The sequence below is a fragment of the Anopheles funestus genome, chromosome 2RL (genome assembly GCF_943734845.2).
Source record: "Anopheles funestus chromosome 2RL, idAnoFuneDA-416_04, whole genome shotgun sequence".
Taxonomy (NCBI): domain Eukaryota; kingdom Metazoa; phylum Arthropoda; class Insecta; order Diptera; family Culicidae; genus Anopheles; species Anopheles funestus.
In genome coordinates this window covers 22,993,651-23,013,927 of record NC_064598.1, presented here as the reverse complement: position 1 = coordinate 23,013,927, position 20,277 = coordinate 22,993,651, and the positions used below count along the sequence as shown (strand labels likewise).

The window sequence follows — 20,277 nt, the reverse complement described above, 5'->3', positions numbered from 1 at the left end:
TGAATTGATTCTCAAAATGTTCAATAATCTATAAGCATTCAATAATCGCTAAAGATTAAATGGAAATCTGAATATTTATCTTTCTCTGACGAATATCTGAACATCTAAACATTCAAGCTTTTACATATTAATTTTTTTTGTTTCAGCTTTTGCCATAAATATTTGTGGACATGTGTAAAATACCAAACAAAGACTAGCCTTTGATTGGAAAGGCCAGTTAATTATTTACTATTCTAAGGCCGTCACGATCAGTAGACGGAATTAGAATATTGTTATATGTACACAACTTTTTATTGCAGTAGTCAACGTGTCACTGATCTTGTTTAAATATTTATAGATTCATGGATCTTAAGAAAGATTCATTAAGCCTCAGTGAATCATGAATCTTAATGATTCAAAAATTCAGCATTAAAATTTGGGGCTAATTTGGAACATTAAAAAAATAGAAATTCCACAACAAAAAACCCCAGAGTTGCTAATTAAAACTACCATGTTATATAAAGAAACTAATTGAATAAACACAAGACCGATTTATGTTTTTTTTTTCAAACAAATTCCACAACGGCAAAAAACCTTTCGCGCAAAACCTTTTACTTTCTGTAACGCTATTAACACATTTTAGCGTTATTCTGCCACACAATTTTATTCGCGTTCCGTTTTGTGGTCGTGGCCGGGATCGTACATCCCCAGATGGTTGTGTTCGCACCATTTGACAAATTGTTGACGTGCAGATTGTGTTCCCCCCCCGTGACCGGGTGCTAACGTGATGAGATGAAGGGCTGCTGGTAAAGGTTGCCGAGTACGTGTAACAAAGCAGTGGGCAACAGCAGAAAAAAGGCAAACACACGTAACCCATCCAATCGTTAGGGAATCGCCTCGCAGCTACTTTTTCGCACGATCGAGTCAGTGTTCTGGCACGACATTTACATAAACGCGTGCCACTCATTTAAGACCGCAGGCGACAAAATGGGCGAGTGTAACGTCCCGTTACAGGTGCTGTGCACCCTTTCAGCTGACTTGAACAAGGTTGATTGAAGCCAAATGTAACTGATGATTATTAAATTTACACGTTTTACAACGGGACGGGATAGTGCGCATTGCTTACAACTACAAGCTGGTTAATTAGATCGCTTGACAAAAAAAAACAAAAAAATTGTCCCAGTTATAGGGTCGACAAGAGTATGCGAACCGATGCACGCTAAAACGCCTGAAGAAAACGTAACAAAACATAACAACAATTCCCACACGCCTTGGTTGTGCAATTTTACCGATTTGGTCCACCTGCCCAAAAAATGCCCACCTGCCGCTTTTAGATGGGTGTGTGTGTGTGTGTGGTGCGTAAATTAACCAATTTCAACCAATCGAAATATCATCACCTACCGTGTGTAGTTGAGTGGACAGCGAGATTAATAGCCCATTTTCTGTCTAGCCGCTAACGCGACACCAACATACAAATAAAGAAACTAGGAGGTTTTCAATTTGCAAACATAAACCTGCGTTGACTACGATTATCGTTGACTATTTTGCAGATTAGTGTGTATTTTATGTTAATTTTGTACATTCCATACGTTGAGCTAAAAATAAATTTTTCACCCGCCCGGTTTGCTGCTGATTATTGGTAGGAAAACAAATGGTTGAACATTTATATTCAAACCCAAGCCCATTTTAAAGCAGATTTTAAAATATGTTTAACTTTTACCTGTTCTTATCTTGGGATGCAAATTACGACAACTTATATGTTTGCTAAAAATAAGCTAATTTTCATTGCTTAATGATAGTGAACAAATCTCAAAATAAATGTTAGAAGGATTCTATGACTTTTTTACTGCAAACAAACTACATCCGCAGCGTGAAAAAACACAGTCAAAAATGCTAAATATAAGAAAGAAAAATCTTGCAAACATTATACACGTTGCCGACACAGGTGGTGGTGCTAGCAATATGAATCCAATGCCATCATACATCTCTCAACACATAATTCACTCAAACAAATATTAAAATTATTTAAATTGTTTCAAAACGATTTTTTTTTCTGCTCACTAAATAAATTCAATCAATTAAAACAAAAAAATGCCATACCTATGCAAACGATAAGATTTCTTCATTCCCCCCAAAGGCTTTAATCCTTGCAGCAGCGCAGCCGACAAGAAAACGCAAAGGAATCAATTATCGAAAACATAACTTACTTTAATGATCTTTATTATTCCATCGTCGGGTCGCCGCCGTTTTGCATGCGTTTCCTTGCAATGCGTGTCTCCGTGTCGCCCCTAATCTTCATCGCTAACTTGTCTAACCCGCAAATTATGCCACACGATAACGGCTGAAAACAAAGCTCAGCAGCACGGCAGCGCACAACGGATGAATGTCAACGGTTCACGGATGTCACCGTCTGTTTTGAAGGTGGCAGAGGAGGTTTTGTTTTATTTTGTGTTTTTCATCATCACTCCATCATCAGCCTTTTTTGCAAACCCGTTTTGCCTATTAATAGCGCCCGGTGGTATGTTTGATGCCAATTTATAGGTCCAGTTCCGTGTGCGATAGTTCCCGCTTGTCAGTGGTTTTTGCTGTGCAGTTCTCCATTTCGGTCGTTGGGTTTTTTGGGGCAAGAGGAAACGAACCCATTTCGGTGCCATTTCGGTGTTCATTTTTATTTCACCGATAAGATCGCTTATTCCCAGAGATGGAGAATGAGCCGAAAACTTCTCCCCTCAAACAGAAAAAAAACGGCTGACGAAGCGCGTCTGTATGGCACAGTCGAACAACGATAGGTAGTAATGTTGCGCGTCTCACTGGTAAAAGATTGTCATGGTCCACGATCATTAGTATGCTGATTCGAGGATGGAATACCTCATATAGTGGCAGCGCGCTGCACGGTAGATGTACCGCGATTTTTTGTGAGTGTCCACAAGACGCCATACCAAGCATCATATTCGCGTCAAACCTACCGGGATAGACGATTTTGTCATGCAACTTTATTCGGTGATCACGTTTGGGGTCGTGTTTAATATGGAAAACAAATATATCACCTTCACGTTAAAGGATACCGACGATGATTCGATGATTTTCTTTTGCCCATTCAACCTTCGAACGAAAGTGAAATAAGATCGTTCTGTGCGATTAATGTGAGGTTCATGGATAGGGTTTTTTGGAAACGGGTTAAGCGAGCGTTCAAATCTGTATACCAGTCGGCATTATTCATCCACGGTAAAATGGTTGCACAACCTTAAGCACAACAGGATATTCCTGTTTTTTTTTCTCGCCGCGGGCTAAATGACGAATGAAACAGATGCGTAAATGATTATCGATTCGAGCAGAGATGCAAGTCTTGTTAAAAGATATCAAACTAGAGATTATTCACTTTTTCGTACACACATATGTCAAAGGAGCGATCAAACTTTTCTGACCAGAAAACGAAATAGAAAACTTTTCATTATTTGTGTAAACCTTATGCTAGTTAACAACATATTTTAGAACAAAAAAATTAATTCTACAAACAAAAAGTTCTAAGAAGATTTTGAACCAATTAGACAAAATTTGTCTCGTTTAGCTATCTTTTTTGTAGTTTATTTATTTAAATTTAATGAATGCAGCTTTTAGCCGTATCGTGCATTTTTGCATTGTAGTTGCTAATACAGTTTTTATATTCTTTAGTTTAAACAATAAGTGTCATGTTACCCTTTGCTTCTCTACAGTTTTATTTTAATTTCATTTTATTTATATCAGCATTTTCTAAATGCTAAAAGCAATCTGGTCTACTTCATATGCGCTGTGTCTTTTGCGAAGAAAATGAAGCCATCTTGGACACGGTTGACAACGCAGATAAGCGCAGATATCCTTCGTGTTTATACAAACAGGAACATACCGCATCGATGTCAGATGCATTATTAGATGCATGACAATTTTGCATAAATGATATCGTACCGGGGGATGGATAGAAAGATCTAAAAAGAAAGAGAAAACCACTAAATAAAAATAAACGTCATCGTGGAAAAGAAAAAGGTTAGACGAATTCATTTTAACCTTTTTAAGATCGTTAAAAAAAGGCAAACAGACAAACTGGAACGTTTAAAAGCCATAAAATGCGGAATCTGAAATTGGCTCTGGCTCACAATGATCTCACATTTTCGGGTTGAAATAGCAAAAACAAAAAAAGTAAACTAGGTAGTTTTTGGCGAGCTGACACAGGAGAGCAAATTGAAATTTGGAAGGATTTACCGTTCATTTAACTTTTATTTTGGCGGTATTTCTTCTATTGTGGAAAGCAGGCCTTAACGCGGTACGCTTTAGTCTATCTAGAAATGTTTTCTTTTTTTTAAGTTCTGATAATGTCAACTGTTAAAAAAGAAGGACATAAAAATGAAAAAAAAATTAATATATTCAATCAGATTTTGCTACAAATGGAAAATCGGACTTAAACTATAATTCAACACACGTACAAATGTGACCGTTTGTAAGATATTGGGATTTGTGCATCATTTTTATCATCCGTGCATATGTATGAGTTAAAGCCAACATACATTTTTCCACTGATAATTCTCTTATCAGGATGTGCGACCAGTTGCGTTTAAATCTTGTTTAAATATTTATAGATTAAAACATTCTAGAATTTTTTTTGTTTCTTTAAAAAAAGTTCTGATAATGTCAACTGCTAAGAAAGAAGGACATAAAAATGAACAAAAAAACAAATAAAATATTCAATCAGATTTTGCTACAAATGGAAAATCGTACTTAAACTATGATTCAACACTCGTACAAATGTAACCGTTTGTAAGATATTGGGATTTGTGCATCATTTTTATCATCCGTGCATATGTATGAGTTAAAGCCAACATACATTTTTCCACCGATAACTCTCTTATCAGGATGTGCGTCCAGTTGTGATAAAGCAAAAGAACAAGATACGATTCGCAAACATACCAAAAGAAAGAGCGCTCGAACGAGTGTTCCTGATTGATGGACGCCATTACATAAAGGACCTTTTCCAGTTTGACATCAAAAACAATAATAAAAACAAAACTGCCAACAAAAGAGGCAACATTGGAGTTGAAAAATTCTTTCAACACGGTCAACTGACTTAAGTTGTCTGCTAGCTCTCATGCTCATCAATTTAAGAGAAACGCTAGAGCGACAAACGACAAAAACTCTTATCGGGAAGATGCTGCATTTGAGAGCGTCGATTGAAAATGTTTCGAAACATTCTTTGGACAGTTTCTTGGTCGATTACATCTTCAGCTCGTCTGCTGCCAATATTACTTTGATACTGACATAGCCCACCTCTTAATTCCTGTCGCTCAATTGGACGCACATTAATTAAAAATGCCGCATAATTAAGCATACTTTCATCATCAGGCTTCTTTACAACTTTAATGGGTTTGGCATTGTTTTGTACATTGTTGGAGAAAATAATATTTAAACGAACGGTAGTGTAGCCATTGTTATTCTTTATTTATTTTTATGGCTAGAATTTTTTTCATAAACAATCACAACTACATAAATTCTCAACAAGTTGCATAGCTAACCCAGCATACAAATCGTCATGATTTACGTATTAAGTAATCGAAAGCATTAAAATCTCCAGCGCGTGCGATGGAATCAAAAACTTCAACAACAGCACAAAAAAAGGCGGTGAAAAGCAAAATCAAAAATAAAACAACAACAAAAAACACATACATAACCACATACATTGATGGCCACCGTGAAATGGATATGTGAACCAAAGAGGGTTACAGAAAGCGCGATAGAAGAAGGAAGAGGTGTGACGCGCGCTATCGTCAGCGAACGGTTTCAATTAAGCAACTGTCGTTTGCAAATGAGTGGTTCGCACGGCGGTTTCTTTTTTTTTCTTTCTTTTTTTTTTTTGCTGAATCAAGTTTATCCATAAAGCTTGGTACTTTGCTGACCTCCCATCAGTATGGGCCAGGTAAGGCAATCAGTCAAAATGTTACGCAATAATTTTCATCTCACATCGTATGACTGCCCCGGGAGCCGTGTGAGAAAGATGCTGGAGCCTAATGGAAAGTGTAAATGCTGCGATAAAGTGGAGCTCATCTCGTCCAGGCATATCTATTGATGAGTGTTTTTGAAGTGTTAGTTTATCATCTCTACTGATCATTATGTTTGGGCAGCGTGTTATGTTTAGTGAGTAAGTTTCTGTTTGAATTATTCATCAACGATCGTTCGGATAAATTGGGCTTAATAACTATGACATATTAAGGTGAGAAGTAAGGCTAATTCTTTCCACTTTAAAAACTTGTTTATCGCTCGTTTGTGTGTTTAATAGAAACAGCAAGCTGATTCATTTAATTTAGTCTACGAGTTCATGTTAAAAATCTACAAGAATTAGTTTTAGCGCTCAACACTATGTTCCTACTACATCTAGCTTAGTGGCCGTTAGTAATACGGAAAGCACTATCACATTACGCACACGAAAAACTTACTCAATGGGTTATGAAATTTCGTACAAAAAAGCAAACAATCACGACGGTTACCACCCATTCTAACGAAAAATATCTAACACCGTAGTACTCGTAAATTCCACCGACTCAACTTGCTGTGCAGTAAACTGAAAGGACCATGAAATTGTATGACGTTAGGGGAGAAGCCTATAGCTTCATTATTTCCCTAATTCACTCGACATTTAACGATACCACCGTACCATTGATAAGTGTTTTTGACAGTTGATTTACTGTTCGGCTTCGGCTGAGCTTCATCGACAATCAGGCGGCAATATTTTCGGTCGAAACGAAAAATGGTCGATTTAGATGGGAAAACTAAAACCCCCTTCTCTGAAAACAGCTCAAACTAACACGGCCGACAACATCACCGAACCGTAACGATCATAAAATTCGATAGTCCGTTTCGGTACGTCGGCATAGCGAAACACTTTTCCATAATCGTATTATTTGTTGCTTCCATCCCACAGTAGCAGGAAGTGGAGCAGCTTGGTTGTTAATGACAAGCGCCGATATCAAAGCATCCAGTTGACGAATGTTCGAAAGGGCTACTGCTACACCACGAAGCAGATGTCTTCGTACCGTACGCCCGTGTGGTGAAGCAGTGAAGCGTACGATATAGACGCGCTTAGTATACAACCGGCTAGTGTGTGAATGGAACGTTCTGTCGCTGTTGTAGAACCGGTTAAAGTGATCGTACCGTACACGGGGAAGTGTGCAAACGTATTAATCCATGGGTATGGTATTACCATATCGATGGAAATAATAATGCGGTACGATATTTGAGTGCAATGTGTTACTGTGGTGTGTTTGTAAGTGATACTGGGTGGATGGTGTAAAAAAGGGGAAAATAGTTTTCCATTAATCCCATGGTTGTGTGTGTGTGTCTGTATATTCGGTGGTAAATTTTACAGTGATGTAGTGTTGGATTAATGTACCGTTTAACCGTGTGGTGTAAAACATAATTGGCAAAGGCAAAAGCAACCGCACAAGCATGTCTGCCAAAGTGAACGATTTGCGACGTGCGGCGGTGCGGTGTTGTTTGATGGTGTTGCTCTTCATACTCACCACTTCCGTACCAGGGCACGAAAGGACATCGCTGGTATATGGGTCGATCGACAGTTCAGTATCTCCACTGTTGCTGACAAACAACAGTCGGTCTCAACGCATCGATACCGCTAATAGTTTGAAGGATAGCAAGAGTGCTCTAACACTTCCACCACTGACAGCTGTCAAAGCGACAAACCCATTGTACGCCAACTTCGTCAACCGTTCGTCACGCAATGCTGTGGAAGAGGTAGCGCACGGCTGTGAACAGACCAAACCGAATGCCAGCATAAAAACTGGTAACAGTGCGTCTGGAGATGATACGCAAGGAAATTTCGTAAAGTTTGCCATACTACTACCGGAGCAGCCGAGCAAGCGGCGAGACGTTCGCATCCTTTCCACGGTACTGCCAGTCATCGAGATGGCTACGCGAGAAGTGACAGCACCCGGTGGCTTACTGCAGAACTTTCGCATCGAAATCGACCATCGTGATACGCAGTGTTCCTCCACGTACGGTGCACTCGGAGCGTTCGATATCTTTCTCAAGCGTAAACCAGGTGATAAAACCCATTTCCTCCAGGTTATTCGTTTGCCCTTTTCCCCAGGGTTTTTTTAAGAAACACTGCCAATAGAAAATGTACGACAGGAATCAAATCGAATCACTTAAGAACAATGAGTACTTTTCGCTCTCACAAATAAGAAACTTACAAACAAATGACTGTAGATGTTTTAAAGACTTGTCTTACAAGCCCTAAATTATACCGTGTATGATATTAAATGGGAAACAAGAAGAGCACTGATAAAAAGGGCTTGACTAAGGCAACAACTAATCTTAATGCTCACCGAGATTAGTTTAAACGCTAGAACTAGTCCCAAAACACCATCAATCAAATACCAACAACTCTGTGTCGGACCCAATGGGAAACAAAACGGTATCAGTGTCCGTGTACATGACAGACAACATGAGATCAGAGGATATAGTATTTGTTAAACAACTTTCTGCTCCCTCAGCGGTGGGTTCTAACAAACAAAACCAGTTGTTGTGTCGTTTAGCGTTTCGCATTAAATTAGCAAATCAACAAACATAATGAGCACCGGCAGGAGTTCATTGTAGAAGTGATTTTGCTCTGCTCAACATAATTGGAATGTGATATTGTTCTAAAATTAACATATCAATGGATATTCATATCGGCCTTGATGAATCTATTCCTGCTCCTGACCGCTGTTGTGCGATTGTGAGCGGCACGAATATTTTAGAACACGAAAGTCACCACCACCTCAATCACAAACCAGCGTCCCATCAAGACAGGTTCAATATTGGACACATCGTTTCAAACGAAGCCGAACTAATCCACTCCGGTGTACTACTTGCTGAGCGGAGTTTGACAATTGATTTGCAATAAATCAAACGTTTCGTTCACTTGACAGATCGTTGCTGCTTGTTCGAGCGATGTATTTTCGCTATATTAATGATATACTGAACATTTTGACGGATCAACCGTATTAGCCTGCAGGGTTTGCCTTTGCTGCACAGCACTTTTGGGGACGTATTGCGTTGCTGATAAACGAAATAGATACTGGAGAGAAATGCGAAAAAAAACAATCCCCCGGGCGGCGATTTGTCAGCAAGCAGCGCTACTAAAATCCATTTTGACAAATAGCTTCTGAAGAAGGTGTATCAATCAATCTTGGACTTGGTATTTAATATTTCAAGGCAAATTGATTTATTAGGTTGGAGCGCGTGGAAAAATGTTTCATCAAGCAGTATGTTGCAAGACAAATAGTACTTTCTACAATTTTGTAGAACCTTGTGAAAAAAATAATTGGACTAAAAACAAAAATCGACATCGGTTTGCTCTCGACAATCAAAATATCATGTATTTTTTCTTTGTAACAAAAAAATAATAACTTGACATGATCTTTTTACACTCAAACCCGCATTAGTGTCACACATTCGCTTGTGAAACCCATGTTAATTACACCTTGAAAGACGTGACATCTAATCCTACCCAGCGGTGCCCTTTCTGAAGGCAACGGACATATATTTTCATAATAACGGAATGGTGTTGATTCCCATTCGGAAACATTCGGAACATACTTTCACGATTCCCTTCATTGCGCGTTTGTGCTCCATCAGGTTTACCTGTCGGCCAGTAAAATCCATGCCAGAATATCGTTTATTTTTGTACTCGGAAGCACAAGCTTACGACACGGTCCCACCGTTCGGTGTGGGCCCTTGCCCTCATGTGAACGCGACACAGAGGAACACACATTGCTCAGCTGTTGCACAGACGGACCCCACAAACAAACGATACTCGGCTATTGGATGCGCCCCAAACATTTATGCAAAAAAAACGGCATGTAAAAATAAAAAGCAAAAACCACATTCCCATCCCGGCCGGTCAATGGAAAGAAAAACGGTTCTCAACACGAACGCAACAGGTCGTGCACATGCCCTGCTGCTGCTGCTGTATTCGGTGTCATGTGCTCCGGATAGCTTCTGCGTGCCCCGGCTTTGATAGTGGCGAAAGTGAAAGGTGACAGAGCAGCCGGAAGGTTAAGCTGCGAAAGGCCACCATGCTTCTGGTTGTGTTTTGTAAGGTTTTTTTCAATGAATTTTTTTCCTCTTTCCTGAGGACATTCTTCAATATGTACATGATAATGGGTATGATCCTGTTTCTGAAGTTGAAAATATTTCAACGAAAAAGCTTAAAATGTGTGTCACTGATTTTTTTTATTTATCTAAAAACCTTTTACCATTCAATTACACACGTATGAGTAAAATAATTATACGGGTAACAATTCAAATAAAAACACTAGACACTAGATGGACACTAGAGTGGTTTTGCTCTATGCTGCTTTCCGTACCATTTCCGGTCACCCTTACATAAATTGCTTACTTTCACTATCTTCCCACACGCATAGATATATTAAGCTCAAGATAAGAAATGGACCAAAATGGATCGTACAACATTTCCCATTCCTTTTTCCCCAGTTCTTCTCGATTTACGAAACGGTACAAGAACACATGAATGGTGCAGATTGTATTCCGTTTCAGAAGGATGCATGTGACACTTGCTCTTTTTCAGCTGGTTTGTTTGTAAGCTTTTAGTCTTTTACTTCATTAATGGCGATCCTTTTTCTGTCTTTTCGCCCACGAGAAACAGAAAAAGTACCAAAGGAATGACCAAATAATGCCGTTTTGCTCACTGTTTGTCAGTTGCTTCATTCAGCTTACTGCTCGATTCCTTGTGCTAAGCTGCAGTGCAGACACACTCAACCTTCGAGTGCGTTAAGCTACCCGTGGCATTCGGCATGGAAGCGGGAAAATATGGTTGTAAATTAAAGGCACGAATGTGGGTATCCCTTCTTAAAATAAAATACTTTTCCAAACGCTATCTGAGGACTGGAAATCACTGGACTGGAAATCATCTCCTGTAGTATTGTGCCTTCTTTTACTGTAGCACCTTACACCGAGTGCATTCGGCTAAAAGACGTACTTTCTCCTCACTTTCACGGGGTACGTTTGTACTTCCTTAACCGGCGATGGAACATCGAGCATTCTCTTTATTTATTAACCAAGAAGTGGACGAAAAACGGTTTCCAGGTTGCTAAAAATAACAAAAAAATTATCATTGAAATAAATTACGCTACTCTACTAGCGAAAACAGTTGTCACATAAATTCCGTACTTTCTTAAGCAATGTCCGTTCAGCCATCTTTGGTTAGCACGGTAATGAGGGTACGTGGTCCCGTGGGATTTCAGGTGTCCTTCGTTGTTGTACCTCATTGCCCATTTACATGTCTTTACAGAGGAGTTTGGTTTGTGTTGCACTTGTGTTGTCCAATACAATGAAATACCATGGAGTTTTTTATCATACTGTATTGCAATTAAGGGATCTAGTTTAAATATCCATTCAAGGATCTATTCCTGGCTCGACGGATTCAGCGATTATACAATTTACGCAAGCGTGCTATTTTGATCCTATTTACGACCATTCTGCTATGTCTCATGGTCAATTATGGACAACCGAAAAGATCTGCTTTTAAACTGTGGATATCACGTTTTGCACTTAAGTTTGCTTGCATGTGTAACATCCGTAGACAACCTTCATGCCTTCGTGGAACCGATTTTGATGATGTGAAACTGTGTGCCCTTTCACACATTGTTCTTGTACCGGACATTCTCCTCGTTGTTTCTCTTTATGGCGTTTTTATTTTTTTTTACATTAAAATTTATTAGTGAATCTGTTACCATCCAGCATTTTCGATTTGATTCCTGTATCGTATGTTACTGGCAGTGTACAAAAAAAAGGAAGTGTCCTCTACGAACTCTCAACCACTTCCTGTATGCATCTCCTGAATGTCCGTTCCCTCTCGCAGATGTATTTTTTGGTCCGATTTGTGATTACGTGATAGCACCGATCGCCCGCTACAGCTCCGTCTGGGGCATCCCGCTAATAACGTCCGGTGGACTAACAGAGGCGTTCTCGCTCAAAGTTTCCAACTATCGGACACTAACGCGCATGATGGGCAACTACCATGCGTTCGGGCTGATGATGCGTGAAATCCACCGGCACTACAACTGGACGATCCAGGCGTACCTGTACCACGAGTGGGACGAAAAGTCGGGCCGCGGCTTCACCGACTGTTCGATGGCGATCACCTCAATTAATCGTGCGATCGGTGGCAACGAAACATCGTCCGGGACCTTCGATGAGGAGACGGCCAAGTATGCCGATTACCTTCGGTTGCTGCGGCAGATTGAGAAGCGCGCACGAAGTAAGTATCGTTCTTTAGCAAAACTGGACCACCCGCTCGTTCAGGGGTGTTGGATCCAGTTGGGAGCAGTGCGGTGGTAACATAGTTTTTAGTTTTTTCGTGTATTTCTGTGTGAGTTTTTTTTCTCGCTCTCTCTCTCGACCATCCACTCCCTTTCGTTAAACGTCCTTTGTTCCTTGTCTGATGGAGGGTTATTTTTGCATTTAGCACCCACCCGTTGACCTTACAGCACTTTCATCATGATTTTAGCCTTGCATCCAGCGTCCTTCAAGGGAACGTCTCTCGTGGACCGATACTCCACGGAAAGGGTTCCTTCAAGCACGGTTCGTTTATTGTTATTGCATCATGAAATGCAAACCACTTCGATTATTGCTTAATGTTCGCTAATGTGTGTAATGTATGAGGATGTTGTTTTTAATTTTTCTTGTGAAATATTCTGTTAAAAGTATATCGGTAACACAAACTAAATAATTTTTATTTTTTTTAATTAAATCCGTTTTTTATTATTGTCAAAAAATTTGCATTCAGTGCTGGTTGGCGATACGAAACGTTGATGATGAACATTAACAACACTTTCGACAAATCTATTAACAAAATTTTCAAATTCAAATACAATCAACCAGGTATGCAGAAAATCTCGTCTCAAACGTGCAGTTAGTTCAAAGCAAAAGAAATGGAATTGCAATCACTAAAAATGGATCGGAATAAATAGCTGGCCAAACCACTCACGAAAGCGGTTCGGTTTTTTTTCTTGAACTCGTTTGTGCAACTATTCAGTAACGTATTTTTATCTCGATTTTATACTCCATACACACACACACACACGAGGTGTGCTGTTGACGGTATAGAGTTATGGATTTCACTCTGCTATGGGTGCCAAAAACGTGCCAACCGGCCAAACATTGGTGATCGATATTGAAACTGTAGCTGCCCACGAGTTTTTGGTTGGTGTCTAGTCAACAACCGATTCCGTTCGGTATAAATTAATGTGATGTGAGTGTATCGCTTTAGAGAAATATGACCAGGCCGGGCTGCATCATTTAAACGAAATTAATTGTAAGCGAGAAATGTTTCTACAATAATGGGTAGTTCAAAATATGAAGCTATACTGTTGCTAATTGATAAACCAAAATTCAGAAAATTAAAACAAAAATTTATTAAAGCAAGCTAACTAACGAGAACTAGAAATTATCGGTCGAAATTTACATTTAAATCAATTGAATAGGCATCCTTCCCCACCGATAATCGATTTAGTCAAGTCCAGAAATGTTGTTGTGTTCCGATATTTTCCAACTAAAACGATATTGGTTTTTTCCTAATAATTCATTTTTATCTCATTGATAAATAGGTTCCATTGAGCTGTCATTTGTTAATGATATTATACAGGTGCTACAAGCATTTATTCATAGCAAACCAGAAGTTGGTCAGGACGCTAAAATGTAGCCATTGCCTTACCAGGAATAAAATAATTTCTTTGTTTGGTCAGTCAAATATTTTTAAATTATCTGAGTGAAGCTTAGGAAGAAACCTATCATAGTAATATATAATGTATCATAAAACATAATACATCATATCATGTTAATATAATTTTTATACTACTTCCTCGTTTGTATAATTTCTTTATTAAAAACACTAAGAGTAATGTTTGTCTAGCGTAGGTCTTTAGCTTATTGTTAAGATTTTAGAAGCTTTCTTACATTAAACTTACAACCGTGACTGATACTTTGTAATTTATGGTATGATTCTGAGCTATTGATTCGTAAGAATTTTACAAGGAGATTTTGCTCAAACGAAGAGGGAGTTTTTCGTATTAATTTAACAATGATACATTTCAACGAAAGGAAAATCCTTAATTCGAATCCAATCAAGAGTTCTGGGAAATTCGAGAAAATCAACTCTTATTGAATGGCATGTTGAATTTAAACGCGATCGTACCAATCGCAATGTTGCAGAGGTGTAGAGTTGCCAAATTCGATAATTGTTTTTATGTTGCCCTATTACTAGGCGTAACAGTAAAAGTATTGATAGGTTTCGATAGAATAAACCTCGAAGTGTGTCCCCATGTACCATAATCTCAAAATTTTTAATTTTCAGACATTGCAAAGATATTCAAGATCCGTTAAAACCAACAGCGTAGTAAGAAATTCTCGGAAACTGGTAAAGAATGATGTTTAAAATCATGGTTTTTCAACAAAAAAGCATAATTTTACGTTAAATGAAAGTCTGAACGAACTTAAAATGATAATTATTAGTGCCATACCATCACTCATACCGTAGAAATACGTCTTTCAAGTGATTCTTATTGATATCATTACAGCTCCTTCTTTTTTGTTCCTCATTTATATTTAAATCTACAGTAATACGCTAATAGTTCCACTAGTCTCTACAGCAGATAAGTGCAAAATAAGCACATCATCCATTATGGTCCTTTTCAGCCATATAGTTCACCCGACAAGAAAGTACCAGAACTCTTGTCATCTCGGGAAATGGAATTCATAAGCCTTAAAAGCTATCCAAATGCTCCATGAAGTGCCTGCGGTAGAAATCATTTAATACGCATGAATTCTCTTACGAAGTGTGCCCTATCGGTTGCAGATCCATCCTTTTACGCCTTATGACTTTGTCAATAGTTTTGAATTGATCATGAAGCGGAGTATCGATTGATTGGATTCTGTACGATGGAAAGGGATTCGTTAGGCTTGATCGCTTTTCGAACGGATACACTTTGGTGATATCTTGGTCAACTCGAACTCGAACACGAAACCCTGAACGCAAAAAAAAAATCACCGAAAGGACATTCGGAAGGTATAGCTTTCACATTTGCATCACAATCGTAGTGTTCCACTCAATCACAGAATGCTGAAAGGGTGAAAATGATTTTATTTGCAAAGTCGTTCCCGCCAGCAACCATTCAGCCTAGCCACATCAGCAGTAGTATACAAGTGGTCTATTTTTTTCTGCTGTTGTGGAAAAACCTCCCCCTAGCAGGAGAAACAAAAACCGGAATGGAAATCGTGCTGCTTTCCCTTGCAGCATGTACTGCAAATTATGAATTTCATCAATAGGGGACAATCGCTCATGGTGCGGTGGATATCACTTATGCTTCGGTTCGAAACATCCACTTCACCGGTATGAAGCGGAGAAACACGTTCAATGATTTATGGATTAACGATGATTTGTCTGTGGTTTATGGCACTGTCAGGATCCATGTGCTCATTGTTTCCTACAGCACGAACCCCGTAAAAACAGTAGTGGCGAGGAATTAAATTTCAATACACGAAATATTGCTTTCTTTATGGGTGTGACATTCCGTCACGGTTCGCTATGGGTTTCGAAATGATCTATGATAGTTCAATGAACCAGAATTGAAAAATGGTGAACAAAAAGTTTAAAATATTTGTGACAACCACCCCCAGGAACAGACTCCTTGATTCCTGTTTTATTATTTTACTTACAACTACGCTTTCATTTTAATAAAACAATGTTTTTCTTTTATCAAAATTATCTGTCTAAAGTTTTATACTTTTATTTGAATATTGTTTTTATTTCAGTGTTACGTAGCTCTCATCTACTAACCTTCTAATTCTCATTAACTTAGTCGTTTTTCTACTTTTCTCTCATTTCATCACAAACGCTCCCATGCAGTTCATTTGTATCGTCGGAATTTGGTAGGTGCGTGTGCCTTATTCTTGCAACCTTTGCTTATAATTCATTAATTCAATTATAAGTGTTTCAATATTTGCTTCAAATAATCGGTAATAATAAATGGAAAATATGGGATTTTTTTTTCTTTTAAATTTACTAATACCTTATATCTTAAAAAAAATCTTCAATTTATTGTTTTAAGTTTTTCTTAAAAATTTTTATTTAAAAAAATGAAATAAATTTAAACCTTAAATACTTAAACACAGTTGTCTAAATAAAACAAAAACCTAAACCATTATATAGTTTTGGAAAATATTTCTTACAATAAGCAGTTACTAGAATGAAGTAATGTGATACAAGAAATAAGTCAACCGTTCGCTTTGATTTAGGTTTTCGCACTTGCTTGTTAATCGCTAAAAATTTAAGCTAGTCCGAAAACAAATTTCAACAGTTAGCCAATGGAGCTGGGACGTATTTGGAATAGAAAGAGAAATGTAAATTCCAGGCTTTATTTTTTTCCAATTTATTGATCGTAAATCTACCCCAAACCGTAGAGTTCCGGAATCAGTCCCATAAGCTTGCAAAACATTTTTTTACTAGCTTTTCGTTTATGTTGCCACCATTCTGTCCAAAAAAAATTTTACACAAATGCGTCACGTTTACTGATGCTGAAGATAGTGCTTTTAATAGAGTATAGATTTTAATTACCGAAAAATTGAAATTAATCGCTATAAAACACAAATCCGAACAGCAGAGCATTTAATCCGGGATAAAAGTTTCTTGGTAAAGGCCGATAAAGGCTACTCTCCCCTGCAATGCACCCACTCCGTAGGAGAATTTAGTATGGTTTGGGGTTTTTTTTTGGGTCATTTATTCACAATTTCATCGCTGTAATCTCGATGAAACTTGCTCTACCGTGTTGTTGTTGAAAGAGGAAAAGATGCTCGTTCCTTACAATTTGGTATGCTGCTAGCGCTACCGGTACCATAGTTCCTTTTTCTATCATGGGAAGTTAAGTAGAAGAAACTTTTGGTACTATTTTAAACTGGAAAGATTCTTTACCTAAACTGTGAAAAAGTTTACCACCGGACAGCTGCTTCTAATAGCGACTGCACCAAAAAAAAATAGGGGAAAATTAATACCTAACGACAAGGTTATCCGGATGAAACTTGCTATCCCTTCTGACAACATTGGAAAGATTTGTAAGGACATTCCTTCGGGGTGGATTGTACTCACTTTTCCGGCTATCATTCGCTCCCTTAAAAAGTCATATCTTCTTTCAACCGTGATGGCACTGTACTACTACAACTACTACTACAACATGAATGAATATCCTGGGTGTTGTATTATTCACCCCTTATCCCTGGGGGTGTGGGACAAAGTGTGGAGAAACTTTAAGACACTAGCGCACATTTTTTACCACTATTCTTCATAACGAAAGGCAACGACCCTGGTCGAACGGAGGTGGTAAATGAATTCGGATAAAAAAACCAACATTTTTTGTTTTCATTCCGCTTTCATACTGTCGCACGTTTGGATACTGTGCGCTATATACGCCACTAGAACCAATGGTGTGGTCTTTTGTTTTGTGTTTTTGCCAGCGATTGTTAGCTTTTCATTACTGGTGCGCGCTTACGGACACATCAGCGAACACATTTCCGGACCATTCGGTGCGGAAGGCGCATAGAATGACCGTAATTTCTTGCTGCTTGTTTCCGTTGTACGGAAACTAAAAGGATATTGATATTTCACGTTCTATTTTAGTCTCCGCAGAAAATACTTCTTTCAGCTGTCATCATGCTACTAACTTGTAACGAAAACACGAACGAAAAAAAACATGATGTCAACCTGATCGATTCACTCACTTCCCCCAAAAAAGGTTTTAGAACGGACGATCGGGATCCTCCACTTACTGGTCTGTGTGTCATTGGTACTTTATGAGAGATGTTTTTTTTTTTGAGAATTCTTCCTCCGTGTGGTTAAAACTTTCGACGTCTGCAAAGTTGAAGAATCTTGTCTTTACCTCATGCTGGATGCTGATGCTTCATCCCACAGGTAGCCACATTGATGGGGAAAAACATTACCATCCACACGCGCCACAAAGATAAACACAAGTAATAGAAGGACAAGAAACTGGCATGCTTCTTCGTAGCATTCTCCCGTCGCTTCAAAGAGAAACCATATTTTACACTCCAGCATGGTTTGGTACACTTCACCCTTGGCGGTCCGCATCCACAAAACGTGCAGGACACCGAGTTATTCTGCCCGTGCATGCATGTGGTACGGTCATAAATTAAAGCACTTAAAAACTCGAGCAATTTGTTGCTTTTCTTTTCTGCTGCGAGACATACTCTAATACTGGATGCATGTGAAATCCCCACCAGCCATAGGGACAAGTAGTCGTAAAGTGAAGGAATGCTTATGAAATGATTAAACTTTTGCGTAGAGGAAAACGGACCCCATATATGCAAGCAAAAGCTTTAATTAAATTTGCTGCACGAAATACGTGCTCTGTAAAGTATGTTTTTTTTTTATTCAATGTTTGCCACTAACGATACTGACCGAATGTGGAATGGCCTTTTCTGTAAATTTGAATTATTTTTGAGGTTCAACAATCCTGATGCAAAATGATGCATGGAGTACGATCTCCAAGAAATAGTAACAGTGACTCCAATTCTTCGAAATTGTTTTAAAAGAAACCACGAACGACAAACGCTTAAAACGCTTGGTGGCATGAACGTATAAATCCTTCAAAGTTTTTTCCTCTTCATTATTGATGTTCTCAATTTTCTTCAACTGTTTTCTGAAGTTTAAAGATTCCAGAATCGCAGTCAACAAAACCTCGTGGAGATCAATTTACGCTATTTTTAACATGTCAATAAATGGCCCAAAATAAATGAGATTGTTAACAAATGTTATTTTTCAGACATATTACATTTCATATCCAAATTCATTCACCCATCATTCATACAATACGAATAGGAAATTCAAGCTCTATTCGTACTCGTTAACGATGTATGGATATCAGAAGCATATTTAATCAACCATATACATATCTGGCAACGATTTGTTTTGTAGAATTCAATCCAAATTTCCTTTGAACCTGCCAATGCTGCAGTCACACTCAATATTTGAGGGTTCTTTTGAAGGATATCCTCAAGCTCACACTCCTCAATCAACGTCCTGTTTACGTCTAAAAACAATGAGAAATCAGTCAGTCCCCTAACGTATGTCCTCTGTGGCAATGTGTACTACATTTTGCAAATCATCATTTTGTTACAAAACGTGTACAAGCCTCCAGAATTGGTCCCGGTACCCTCTAAACCGCAGTGCGAATCGAACGAAGCGCGTAAAATTAGATCACAGCAAAAGGCATAACAAGAGAGATGTACATGTGGCCACGACAACAGGAAATTGCTTTTTCCGTGTGACAGTGTAATAATGCCCGAAAAAAGGGGAACTTTGTCATAACTTTAGGTAACAAAACAACAACAAAAAAAACAATGAAACGATTACATTTTTGTAGCAGAATGGTAACAGTTAGTGTTTTGATGGAAGCGCACTTGAAGTATGAAGTCACCTTTGCGATAACAGTATTTAAACACTACTGTTATTTATATGCAGTTAGGCTTAAGTCACTTATTGCATCATAATAGACCTTATGGTTTTGTAACTTTTTCACACCAGATTTAAAAAATAAAATCGTTATAATACAAGAGAATCCGTTTCATCTTCTATCTCCAAATCTTTATCTTTCATATCTCGCTCTAGGAGTTATCCCAAAATTTAATCCATTTTATAATCCTTTTTGCTCTTTTGCAAGTAGAGTACCTTCTGAAGCCGGCACGAGAAAGTTTTAGGTGGGCAAAATTCGCCATAAACCCATCTTATGATTTTCGTTCAACATGCTCAATTTCCTTATATTTATGCTTGCCTCCAAGCCAGGCGACCAAGAAGACGACTTTACGTGTCGCTTTGATTTGTGGAAACGTTAACAGTTTTCCTATTTGCCTTCTTTTCTACTGAGAGTGCATAGTTTTGATTGCCTTAAAAGTGCTTTCAAGTAAAGTTTGCAAAGAAATTTTGTAAAGAAAAATAAAAAAAAAATCAAAACATTAGAATTTAGCTTATATTTATAGCTTTTTTAATCCAAAATACAATACAAGACCAGTTTAAACTATTTTAAAATATTTAAGCTATTGAAAAAAGTCATTTCGAGCTTTTCAGCTCAGTTTCCTTGCAAAGCCACGCAAGAAAATTTACTCCATCCAGATGTGTCGACAACCGACAACCAAACGTCGCGTTATTTTATTTTATATTTGTCCGGTTTTGCAGCCCCAGTTTTTTCAAAT

The 20,277-nt window shown here is 38.3% G+C and overlaps 1 protein-coding gene across 5 annotated transcripts in view; it reads left to right on the top strand.

Annotated features, from left to right (window-relative positions):
* The window catches only part of LOC125762217 (atrial natriuretic peptide receptor 1), a 59,065-nt gene that overhangs the window by 15,628 nt on the left and 23,160 nt on the right, over positions 1 to 20,277 (top strand). For 4 of the 5 annotated variants that reach the window (XM_049424065.1, XM_049424062.1, XM_049424066.1 and 1 more), the window contains exons 2-3: positions 6,923 to 8,056; positions 11,882 to 12,280. In XM_049424065.1, the coding sequence (XP_049280022.1) occupies positions 7,447 to 8,056; positions 11,882 to 12,280 (1,009 nt within the window). In that variant the 5' untranslated portion in view covers positions 6,923 to 7,446. Of the gene's footprint in view, positions 1 to 3,548; positions 8,057 to 11,881; positions 12,281 to 20,277 lie in introns of those variants that run through there. The other variant, XM_049424064.1, reaches the window with a different exon arrangement.